The 13,081-nt window shown below is 38.8% G+C and overlaps 1 protein-coding gene across 2 annotated transcripts in view; it reads left to right on the forward strand.

The window, feature by feature from the left end:
* homer1b (homer scaffold protein 1b) overlaps nucleotides 1-13,081 on the forward strand; it is a 123,593-nt gene that overhangs the window by 91,053 nt on the left and 19,459 nt on the right. For both annotated transcript variants that reach the window (XM_021606787.2, XM_021606786.2), the window contains 2 exons: nucleotides 288-444; nucleotides 576-686. In XM_021606787.2, coding sequence (XP_021462462.2) covers nucleotides 288-444; nucleotides 576-686 — 268 coding nt within the window. The remainder of the gene's footprint in view (nucleotides 1-287; nucleotides 445-575; nucleotides 687-13,081) is intronic.

A 13,081-nucleotide genomic window follows, 5' to 3' on the forward strand; every position in this document is an offset into this window, starting at 1 on the left:
GCCAGAAATATTGCTTGTTTGTAGGTGACCAAATACTTATTTTCCACCATCATTTGCAAATAAATTCATTAAAAATCCTACAATGTGATTTTCTGGATTTTCTTTTTTCATTTTGTCTGTCATAGTTGAAGTGTACCTCTGATGAAAATTACAGGCCTCTCTCATATTTTTAAGTGGGAGAACTTGCACAATTGGTGGCTGACTAAATACTTTTTTGCCCCACTGTAGTATGTTACCTTTTGTTCTGTTCTTATAAAGTAATCATGTTAATGTGTCCTCTTTCCCAGCCCCTCCATCAATAAGCACTGGGAGGCAGAGCTATCAGCTCTAAAGGGGAACAATGCTAAGCTAACAGCCACTCTGCTGGAGTCCACAGCTAACGTAAAACAGTGGAAACAACAACTGGCTGCCTACCAGGAGGAGGCCGAGAGACTCCACAAACGGGTGAGGAGGCAGAAGACATGGGAGAGAGATGGGAATGGTGTGTGGCGCATCAATGGTATTTGTTCAGTTTATGTGTGTATCTTATTTCTAATTTATTTTGTCTATGTGTGTGTGCGTGCATGTGTGTCTAGGTGACTGAGCTAGAGTGCCAGAACTCGCAGACCCCTGTGATCAAATCCCAGAAGACGGAGCTAAACCAGACCATTGAGGAACTGGAAAGCACTCTGAAGGATAAAGAAGAGGTACGTGTGTGACATATTTGGAGACACCTATTTTATTTGATCTTTATTTTGTTTTTATCTTGGTCTATTGGGACCAAGGCTTCTTTTCCAAGGGAGCTCTGCATGAACACAATTTATAACATTTACAACATTCAACCATTAAACATAATGAGAACATACAATACTACAAGCAATTTAAGAAGCAAACACATTCCCTAACAAAGAGGTTAGAGGTCCTCAATTAACCTCTAGTGACACCCCATCCCGTGAACGGGACCGTTGTCATCATCTGACACTAATTAGCATAACGCAACGGACATAAATATTCATGAAAATCACAATTGAAATATATTGAGACACAGCTTAGCCTTTTGTTAATCACCCTGTCATCTCAGATTTTCAAAATATGCTTTACAGCCATAGCTAGACAAGCATTTGTGTAAGTTTATCGATAGCATTTTTATCGATAGCATTTTGTCCAGCTAGCAGCAGCTAACTTGGTCACGGAAATCAGAAAAGCAATCAAATTAAATCGTTTACCTTTGATGAGCTTCGGATGTTTTCACTCACGAGACTCCCAGTTAGATAACAAATGTTTCTTTTTTCCAAAAATATTATTTTTGTAGGCGAAATAGCTAGCTATTCTTCAGGTTTGGCTGAGAAATCACCCGGAAATTGCAGTCACGAAAACGGCGAAGAATATTCCAAATTATCTCCATAATATCGACAGAAACATGGCAAACGTTGTTTATAATCAATCCTCAAGGTGTTTTTCAAATATCTATTCGATAATATATCCATCAGGACAATTAGTTTTTCAGTTGGACCGATTGGAGTAATGGCTACCTCTGTATTTTACGCGAGAATCTCTCTGGGAGCATCAGGTGACCACTTGCGCAATGTTGCCGCCTACGGGTATTCTTCAACATAAATGCGTAAAACTACCTCACAATGCTGTAGACACCTTCGGGAATACGGAGAAAGAGTAATCTGGTTGATAGCCCATTCACTGCTCAATAGGGACGCAATGGAATGCAGCGCTTTCAAAACATGAGGCACTTCCGGATTGGATTTTTCTCAGGCTTTCGCCTGCAACATCAGTTCTGTTATACTCACAGACAATATTTTTACAGTTTTGGAAACTTTAGAGTGTTTTCTATCCTAAGCTGTCAATTATATGCATATTGTAGCATCTTGTCCTGACAAAATATCCCGTTTACTACGGGAACATTTTTTTTCCAAAAATGAAAATGCTGGCACCTAGTCACAAAAGTTTAACAACTTGAACTGCTCTAGAGGCACCAGAGCATCAAGGTGCAGAGAGCTCTGCATATCATTCCATACATAGGTCGTAAAATAACTGAATGCAGATTTACCTATAGTGATCATTGTGACATCTAGCATCAGCCATTCCTCTGATCGTGTCTGGTGACTCGTATGTCTGTAAGGTAAGGTGAAAGTTTGCATAAGAGGGCTTTATAAACCAAAAGAGAGCAGGGCATTGATCTATGAGACTGGAGATGGCCAACCTACTTTCTGATACAGAATGCAGTGATGTGTACTGAACCTATCGCCTGCATTAAAGTTTGGTGTGCTATGACACACTGGGTCCATTGCCTTCAATACAGTGGTAGCTGCATTCATATAGACGATATCACCATAGTGTAAAGCCGGAATGTCAACTGAACAATTTGTTTTCTACTATTTAATGAAAGGCATGCCCTATTCCTATAAAGGAAGCTCATTATAATTCTTAACTTTTAACTAACCCATCAATATGATTTTTGGAAGATAGCTTGTCAACAATCCAGATACCCAGATATTTAGAAGCAGGGAAACGTTCAATGCTACATTCACCAATTTTTCACATTTGTGTTTTTTCATCAGTGTGTAAAATATGACTGTTCTCAAATTTGCTTATTCATAAATGTTAGTATTATAATGGGTTTTGTGGCAAAATGCTATATATTTATTGTTTAGCTAGAATGGAATGTTCGTATCCTATATATTTGACTGTGATATGTGGTTGTCTAACCTAGCGACCTTAAGATGAGTGGACTAAGTCACTCTGGATAAGAGCATCTGCTAAATGACTCAAATGATAAAATGTAAATATTTTACATACAGATCTCATGTTACTGTATTGATACACACACACGCATACCGACACAACACACACACACATACACTCAAAATACACATACACACACACTTTTACACTCATCATTTGCCGATGCTACTCTGCTCTTTATTTTACTACTATTATTATCTATCATGATGCCTAGTCACTTTACCCTGCCTTTATGTACATATCTACCTCAAATACCTCGTACCCCTGCACATTAATCTGGTACTCCCTGTAGTGCCTTCAGAAAGTATGAATACCTCCTGACTTATTCCACATTTTGTTGTGTTACATTCAAAATGGATTGAATTCATTGTTTTTCTCACCCATCTACACACAATAGCCCATAATGACAAAACAAAAACGTGTTTTAGAAATGTTTGCAAATGTATTCAACATGAAATACAGAAATTTCTCATTTACGTGTGTGTTTACACCCCTTGAGTCAATATGTTTTAGAAGCACCTTTGGCAGCAATAACAGCTGTGAGTCTTTTGGGCTTTAAGAGCTTTGCACACCTCGATTGTACAATATTTGCCCATTTGTCTTTTTAAAATCCTTCAAGCTCTGTCACGTTGATTGTTGATAATTGCTAGACAGCAAGACTTGAAATATATTTTCAAGACGATTTAAGCCAAAACTGTAACTAGGCAATCTCAGGAACATTAAATGTTGTCTTGGTAAGCAACTCCGGTGTAGATGTGGCCTTGTGTTTTAGATTATTGTCCTGCTGAAAGTTGAATTTGTCTCCTAGTGTCTGTTGGAAAGCAGACTGAACCAGGTTTTTCTCTAGGATTTTGCCTGTGCTTATATCTGTATTCCGTTTCTTTTTATCCTAAAAAACTCCCTAGTCCTTGCCAATGACAAGCATACCCATAACATGATGCAGCCACCACATGCTTGAAAATATGAAGAGTGGTAATCAGTGATGTGTTGGATTTGCCCCAAACATAATGCTTTTTATTCAGGACAAAAAGTACATTTATTTTTCACATGTTTTGCAGTATTACTTAAGTGCCTTGTTGCAAACAGGATGCATGTTTTGGAATATGTGTATTCTGTACAGGCTTCCTTCTTTTCACTCTGTCATTAAGGTTAATATTGTGGAGTAACTACCTTAGTATTGTATAGAGTATTGTGGAGTAACTACCTCTATCCTTAGTTTTTTCATATCAAAACAATTCAACTATGTTGGTTAAAACCCTGAGCAGTTACCTTCCTTTCCGGCAATTGAGTTAGGAAGAACAACTGTATCTTTGTAGTGACTGGGTGACTTGATACCCATCCAAAGCCTAATTAATAACTTCACCATGCTCAAAGGAATATTTGGCGTCTGCTTTTTAAAATTGTTTATTTACATCTATTTTATCTACCAATCGTTGCCCTTCTTTGATAAACCTCCCTGGTCATTGTGGTTGAGTCTCTGCTTGAAATTCACTACTCGATTGAAGGACTTCACAGATAATTGTATGTGTGGAGTACAGTGGGGAGTAATAGTGGTTAACATAATTAAAAAATCATAGTTACTACTATTATTTAACACGGAATGCATCCATGCAACTTATTATGCGATTTCTTGAGCACATTTTTACTCCTGAATGTATTTAGGTGTGCCAAAACAAATGGGTTTCATTGACTTAAGACATTTCCGCTTTGACATTTTATATATATATTTCTCAACATTATTACTTTGACATTATAGGGTATTGTGTGTAGATGTGTGACACAAAATCTCGATGCAATCTATTTTAAATTCAGGCTGTAACACAACACTATGTGGTAAAAGTAAAGGGGTGTGAATACTTTCTGAATCAAATCAAATTTATTTATATAGCCCTTCGTACATCAGCTGATATCTCAAAGTGCTGTACAGAAACCCAGCCTAAAACCCCAAACAGCAAGCAATGCAGGTGTAGAAGCACGGTGGCTAGGAAAAACTCCCTAGAAAGGCCAAAACGTAGGAAGAAACCTAGAGAGGAACCAGGCTATGTGGGGTGGCCAGTCCTCTTCTGGCTGTGCCGGGTGGAGATTATAACAGAACATGGCCAAGATGTTCAAATATTCATAAATGACCAGCATGGTCAAATAATAATAATCACAGGCAGAACAGTTGAAACTGGAGCAGCAGCACGGCCAGGTGGACTGGGGACAGCAAGGAGTTATCTTGTCAGGTAGTCCTGAGGCATGGTCCTAGAGCTCAGGTCCTCCGAGAGAGAGAAAGAAAGAGAGAATTAGAGAGTGCATACTTAAATTCACACAGGACACCGGATAGGACAGAAGAAGTACTCCAGATATAACTAACTGACCCTAGCCCCCCGACACATAAACTACTGCAGCATAAATACTGGAGGCTGAGACAGGAGGGGTCAGGAGACACTGTGGCCCCTGAAGGCACTGTAGGTTCATTCTTGTGTATTTCATTCCTCTTGTGTTAGAGTTTTTATTATTTATTTTTTTATACTCTGCATTGCTGGGAAAGGCTCGTAAGCATGCATTTCATGGTAAAGTTTACAGTGGTTGTATTCGGCGTATGTAACAAATACATTTTTTCAAATGTTTTATATTGTATTCGTATTTGTATTTATTATGGATTCCCATTAGCTGCTGCCAAGGCAAACAGGTACTTTACAACACATTCACAACAGATTTCACAACATATGTGAGCGATCGCCTTGATTCAGTCTTATGAAGCAAAAAAAAAAAGATAAAGCAGAGATAAAAGCAGAGACACAGAGCTACAAAATGGTATATCATACACTGCATTTGAGGAACAATGGGAAAGTAATTCTGCTTTGAAAGCTGATAATCTCGCAACCTCACTTTTGAGAAAAGGCTGTTTTCATGTTATCCAGAGCATTGGTGACTGCAACTGTGCTGCTGGCAACAAGTTAATGCCGCTTTTTTGCCTACGTTTACTGAGCGGTTGTAAATTCATCAGTTATTCTGCGCTCTGGCACACTCAGATGAGTGCTCTGAAATTGGAGTAGATGGCCATACTGAATTTACGAACTCACCTGAAATGGTTACTTGCATAGTAGAGTCTTTTGTTAAGACATGTAGCTAGCTAGCTAGGTAAACAATGAACCATAATCCCAACTCATGACTTTACAACCCTGCATGAATCTGCAGGTAGCTAACCAACCAGGTTCAATGTTAGCTAGCTAAATTTAGGCTATAACTAGCCAAGCAAATGGCACTGAGATATGAATAATAAGATCACACATAACATTAGCTAGCGAGCCAGCCAGCTAATGTTAGCTAGCTAACAGTACACTTTAACTAGAAATTAAGACAACTTTGTAAATATTTTAAACTTGTAATATCTGAAAATTTAGCTAGCTAGACTTTCTTACCCGTATGCATCATGGTTGAATGTCATGGATGCCTGTCACGGATGCCATGGTTGCCCTTAGTTTGAAGATATAATCCGGTGACAGGCGTTTACACCATCTCCTTTGATATCGTAGTGACCCGCGACATACACCTTTTTTCCTGAAATGGGTCACATATTAACCTGTCTAGGACTGGGAACACCGTTCCGCTTGCGGAACCGCTCGCAAACAGCCAATGAAATTGCAGAGCACCAAATATAAATCAACAGAAATCTCATAAATCAAATTTATCAAACATACACGTATTAGGCACCATTTTAAAGATAAAATCCTTGTTAATCCAAACACAGTGTCTGATTTAAAAAATGCTTTACAACGAAGGCTCCACAAACGATTATGTTAGGTCACCACCAACTCACAAAAAAACCCAGCCATTTTTCCATCCAAAAAGAGGAGTCACAAAAAGCACAAATAGAGATAAAATGAATCACTAACCTTTGATGATCTTCATCAGATGACACTCATAGGACTTCATTCATAGGACTTCATACACAATACATGTAGGCTTTGTTCGGTAAAGTTCATATTTATATCCAAAAATCATATTTTACATTGGCGTGTTATGTTCAGTAGTTCCAAAACATGCAGTGATATTGCAGAGAGCCACTTGAATTGACAGAAATACTCATTATAAATGTTGATGAAAATTCAAGTGTTATGCATGAAACTTTAGATACACTTCTCCTTAATGCAACCACTGTATCAGATTTCAAAAAAACTTTACGGAAAAAGCATAATCTGAGAACGGCGCTCAGAGCCCAAACCAGCCAAAATAAATATCTGCCATGTCAACATCAGTCATAAATAGCATTATACAGTGCCTTGCGAAAATATTCGGCCCCCTTGAACTTTGCGACCTTTTGCCACATTTCAGGCTTCAAACATAAAGATATAAAACTGTATTTTTTTGTGAAGAATCAACAACAAGTGGGACACAATCATGAAGTGGAACGATATTTATTGGATATTTCAAACTTTTTTAACAAATCAAAAACTGAAAAATTGGGCGTGCAAAATTATTCAGCCCCCTTAAGTTAATACTTTGTAGCGCCACCTTTTGCTGTGATTACAGCTGTAAGTCGCTTGGGGTATGTCTCTATCAGTTTTGCACATCGAGAGACTGAAATTTCTTCCCATTCCTCCTTGCAAAACAGCTCGAGCTCAGTGAGGTTGGATGGAGAGCATTTGTGAACAGCAGTTTTCAGTTCTTTCCACAGATTCTCGATTGGATTCAGGTCTGGACTTTGACTTGGCCATTCTAACACCTGGATATGTTTATTTTTGAACCATTCCATTGTAGATTTTGCTTTATGTTTTGGATCATTGTCTTGTTGGAAGACAAATCTCCGTCCCAGTCTCAGGTCTTTTGCAGACTCCATCAGGTTTTCTTCCAGAATGGTCCTGTATTTGGCTCCACCCATCTTCCCATCAATTTTAACCATCTTCCCTGTCCCTGCTGAAGAAAAGCAGGCCCAAACCATGATGCTGCCACCACCATGTTTGACAGTGGGGATGGTGTGTTCAGCTGTGTTGCTTTTACGCCAAACATAACGTTTTGCATTGTTGCCAAAAAGTTCAATTTTGGTTTCATCTGACCAGAGCACCTTCTTCCACATGTTTGGTGTGTCTCCCAGGTGGCTTGTGGCAAACTTTAAACAACACTTTTTATGGATATCTTTAAGAAATGGCTTTCTTCTTGCCACTCTTCCATAAAGGCCAGATTTGTGCAATATACGACTGATTGTTGTCCTATGGACAGAGTCTCCCACCTCAGCTGTAGATCTCTGCAGTTCATCCAGAGTGATCATGGGCCTCTTGGCTGCATCTCTGATCAGTCTTCTCCTTGTATGAGCTGAAAGTTTAGAGGGATGGCCAGGTCTTGGTAGATTTGCAGTGGTCTGATACTCCTTCCATTTCAATATTATCGCTTGCACAGTGTTCCTTGGGATGTTTAAAGCTTGGGAAATCTTTTTGTATCCAAATCCGGCTTTAAACTTCTTCACAACAGTATCTCGGACCTGCCTGGTGTGTTCCTTGTTCTTCATGATGCTCTCTGCGCTTTTAACAGACCTCTGAGACTATCACAGTGCAGGTGCATTTATACGGAGACTTGATTACACACAGGTGGATTGTATTTATCATCATTAGTCATTTAGGTCAACATTGGATCATTCAGAGATCCTCACTGAACTTCTGGAGAGAGTTTGCTGCACTGAAAGTAAAGGGGCTGAATAATTTTGCACACCCAATTTTTCAGTTTTTGATTTGTTAAAAAAGTTTGAAATATCCAATAAATGTCGTTCCACTTCATGATTGTGTCCCACTTGTTGTTGATTCTTCACAAAAAAATACAGTTTTATATCTTTATGTTTGAAGCCTGAAATGTGGCAAAAGGTCGCAAAGTTCAAGGGGGCCGAATACTTTCGCAAGGCACTGTAAATATTCACTTACCTTTGAATATCTTCATCAGAATGCACTCCCAGGAATCGCAGTTCCATAATAAATGCTTGTTTTGTTCGGTAATGTCCATCATTTATGTCCAAATAGCTTCTTTTGTTAGGGTGTTTGGTAAACAAATCCAAAAGCTCGTTCAGGTCCAGTGTGACAAAAAGTTCAAAAAGTTATATTACAGGTCAAAGAAACTTGTCAAACTAAGTATAGAATCAATCTTTAGGATGTTTTTATCATAAATGTTCAATAATGTTCCAACCGGAGAATTCCATTGTCTGTAGAAAAGCAATGGAACGAGAGAATGTGAATTGAGCATGACTGAGAACGAGGCTGCTGGCAGACCCCTTAGTCAAACAGCTCCCATCCGGCCCTCCTTCACAGGAGAAGCCTGAAACAACTTTCTAAAGACGGTTGACATCTAGTGGAAGCCGTAGGAAGTGCAAAATAACCCATATCTCACTGTGAATTTGATAGGGGCTCAAAAACTAGAAACCTCAGATTTCCCACTTCCTGTTTGGATTTCTTCTCATGTTTTTGCCTGCCTTATGAGTTCTGTTATACTCACATACATAATTCAAACAGGTTTAGAAACTTCAGAGTGTTTCCTATCCAATACTAATAATAATATGCATTATTCACATCTGGGACTGAGTAGGAGGCAGTTCACTCTGGGTACGCTATTCATCCAAAAGTGAAAATGCTGCCCCCTATCCCAAAGAAGTTTTAAGTGTGTGCCCTCAGGCCCCTACTCTACTAGCACATATCTACTGTACAACATAAAATCCATGTGTACGTATGTGTCACAAGTTCATAATGTATACAGTTTTTATTATGAAAAAAAATGTAATTTGTCACATTTGACTGTTTAAAACCTAGCAGTACTACTTATTTCTCTGCGAATGAGGCGGATATATAGCGCTTTGCAACAAAACATGATTATTTGTCTCTCTGAAATGAAACCATCAAATTATAGAGTTCAATCAAATACATGTCTGTCATTGAACAACCCCATGATTAGGTTGTGAAAAGACACACCAATCTCTTTCATAAATTATTTCAACAATAAAAGCTCATCTGAAAATGGATATATAGCATTTTGTAATGAAACCCTCCCATTATATGCATAAATCGTCAGATACATTTTTAAGCTTTTTGGAAAATAATATATACTTACCTACATTAAGTACAGCTTTCAGTTCAACAACTGCTTTCAGCAAAGCAACAAAGGCAAATTGCAGTTCTGGAAGAGCCTTGTCAATAGAAAGGTCAACAGTATTGTCCGCATACAAGTGGAGGTTACAATTTCTTACAGACAAACCAATATTGTTTTCTAAAGATAGTAAAATAGTACATGGTCCAAAATTGACCCTTGGGGGACACCTTTAGTAATATCAAGGAAACCTGACTTAACACTATCAGAAGAAACACATTGTCTTATCTGTCAGGTAGTTTTCAAATCAAATGCCGGCTGCCTAACCCAGGCCAATTTCAGACAGTCTACAAATAAAAATGAATGCAATTTACAATGTCATTTTCTTAAACCTTTATTTTGACAAGGAGTCAATGCTGAGACTAAGGTCTGTTTTCCAGATGAGCCCTGTATAGCACAGCAATATACATACAAAACAATGAACACATTAAAATACACATTCATATACACAAAAATACAGAAAAGGCCAAACACAATCATAAAAACCAGACACATTCTTCAGTAAATAGGTCCCCTAACAACTGTCTGAAATGCCCTAGAGGCACCAATTCCTTCAATTTTAAAGTGCATTGTAGATCATTCCAGATGCAAAAAAACTAAAAGCAGATCGACCCAACTCAGTGGAGATCGAAGGGATCTCTACAGATAGCCATCTGAGCCTGTGTCCGGTAGCCCGTATATCTATAGGTTAACAATAAGTTAAGGTATGGTAGAAGGTTATGCAAGAGGGCTTTATAGACAAAAGGAGTGCAATTAATCATTCTATGACACTTCAAGGAGGGCCAGCCCACATTCTGATATAAAATGCAATGATGTGTACTCAACCTATCGCCGATAATAAGTTGCAATGCGCTATGATCAACTTTGTCCAATGGCTACAATACAGTGGCAGCTGTATGCATATAGACGATATTGCCATAGTAAATAACCGTAATGAATGTTGACTGAATTATTTGTTTTCTGCAATAACGAAAGACCGGACCTGTTCCTATAGAGGACGCCTATTTTAATTATTGATTTCTTAACTGATTAATCAACATGCTTTTTGTGAGATAGCTTTTCGAGCAATCCAGATGCCCAGATATTTATAGGTGGGAACACAATCAATGATGGCATCATCCAAAGTAAAGTTGTCGGAAGATGACATACACATTAGCCTAATACATTTAAACTGACATTTAATCCAGCCTAATCCATTCCTGACATTTAATCCAAGTAAAAATTCCCTGTTTTAGGTCAGTTAGGATCGCCACTTTATTTTAAGAATGTGAAATGTCAGAATAATAGTAGAGATAATTATTCATTTCAGCTTTTATTTCTTTCATCACATTCCCAGTGGGTCAGAAGTTTACATACACTCAATTAGTATTTGGTAGGATTGCCTTTAAACTGTTTAACTTGGGTCAAACGTTTCAGATACCCTTCCACAAGCTTCCCACAATACGTTGGGTGAATTTTGGCCCATTCCTCCTGACAGAGCTGGCGTAACTGAGTCTGGTTTGTAGGCCTCCTTGCTCACACACGCTTTTTCAGTTCTGCCCACAACTTTTCTATAGGATTGAGTTCAGGGCTTTGTGATGGCCACTCCAATACCTTGACTTTGTTATCCACAACTTTGGAAGTATGCTTGGGGTCATTGTCCATTTGGAAGACCCATTTGCGACCAAGCTTTAACTTCCTGACTGGTGTCTTGAGATGTTGCTTCATTATATCCACATCATTTTCCTACCTCATGATGCCATCTATTATGTGAAGTGCACCAGTCCCTCCTGCAGCAAAGCATCCCCATAACATGATGCTGCCACCCCCGTGCTTTGCGGTTGGGATGGTGTTCTCCGGCTTGCAAGCCTCCCCCTTTTTCTATTTTTGTTTCATCAGACCAGAGGACATTTCTCCAAAAAAGTACGATCTTGGTCCCCATGGGCAGTTGCAAACAGTATTCTGGCTTTTTTTATGGCGGTTTTGGAGCAGGAGGGACTGGTGCACTTCACATAATAGATGGCATCATGAGGTAGGAAAATTATTTGGATATAATGAAGCAACATCTCAAGACACCAGTCAGGCCGCTCCTTGCAGAACGGCCTTTCAGCTTATGTCAATATAGGACTCGTTTTACTGTGGATATAGATACTTTTGTACCTGTTTCCTCCATAATCTTCATAAAGTCTTTTGCTGTTATTCTGGGATTGATTTGCACTTTTCGCACCAAGGTACGTTCATCTCTAGGAGACAGAACGCTTCTCCTTCCTGAGCCGTATGACGGCTGCGTGGTCCCATGGTGTTTATACTTGTGTACTATTGTTTGTACAGATGAACCAGACTTGTGGAGGATGAACCAGATTTGTCGAGGTCTACTTTTTGTTTTTGAGGTCTTGGCTGATTTCTTTTGATTTTCCCATGATGTCAAGCAAAGAGGCACTGAGCTTGAAGGTAGGCCTTGAAATACATCCACAGGTACACCTCCAATTGACTCAAATTAATAAATCATTTTAAACCAGCTACACACAGCTTGCCTGGTGCAGGACAATTGATGAAAGCTTCGGAATAATTACTGAGTGATCCACAGTGTCAAAAGCTTTAGACAGGTCAATAAAAAGGGATGCACAATGTTTATTTTTATCCAAACAATTAAGAACATAATTTAAGATCAAAGAAGTAGCAGAGATGGTGCTATGACCTGGTGTACATTTAGAATACATTTCGTAGTTAAAAATGATCTAAGTTGGGTATTTAACAAGGATTCTATAATTGTTTCTAGGCAAGAGAGTTTTTGAAAATGGGACGATAATTATTTAGGTCATACTGGTCACCACCTGTCACGTTCTGACCTTAGTTCCTTTGTTATGTCTTTGTTTTAGTATGGTCAGGGCGTGAGTTGGGTGGGTTGTCTATGTTAATTTTTCTATAATTTTGGATTTTTGTGTTCGGCCTAGTATGGTTCTCAATCAGAGGCAGCTGTCAATCGTTGTCCCTGATTGAGAATCATACTTAGGTAGCCTTGTTTCACTTTTGAGTTGTGGGTGTTTGTTTTCCGTGTGAGTGTTTGGTCCACACTGTACTGTTTTCGGTTTTGTATATTCACATCATCGTTTGTTGTTTTGTTCGAGTGTTCTAATGTCTGTATTAAAAAACATTATGGATACTTACCACGCTGCGCATTGGTCCTCCGATCCTTCCTACTACTCCTCTTCGTCAGACGAAAACCCTTACACCACCTTTGTGAAGTGGAGAGTACATG

Source organism: Oncorhynchus mykiss, chromosome 6 (genome assembly GCF_013265735.2).
Source record: "Oncorhynchus mykiss isolate Arlee chromosome 6, USDA_OmykA_1.1, whole genome shotgun sequence".
Classification (NCBI taxonomy): Eukaryota; Metazoa; Chordata; class Actinopteri; order Salmoniformes; family Salmonidae; genus Oncorhynchus; species Oncorhynchus mykiss.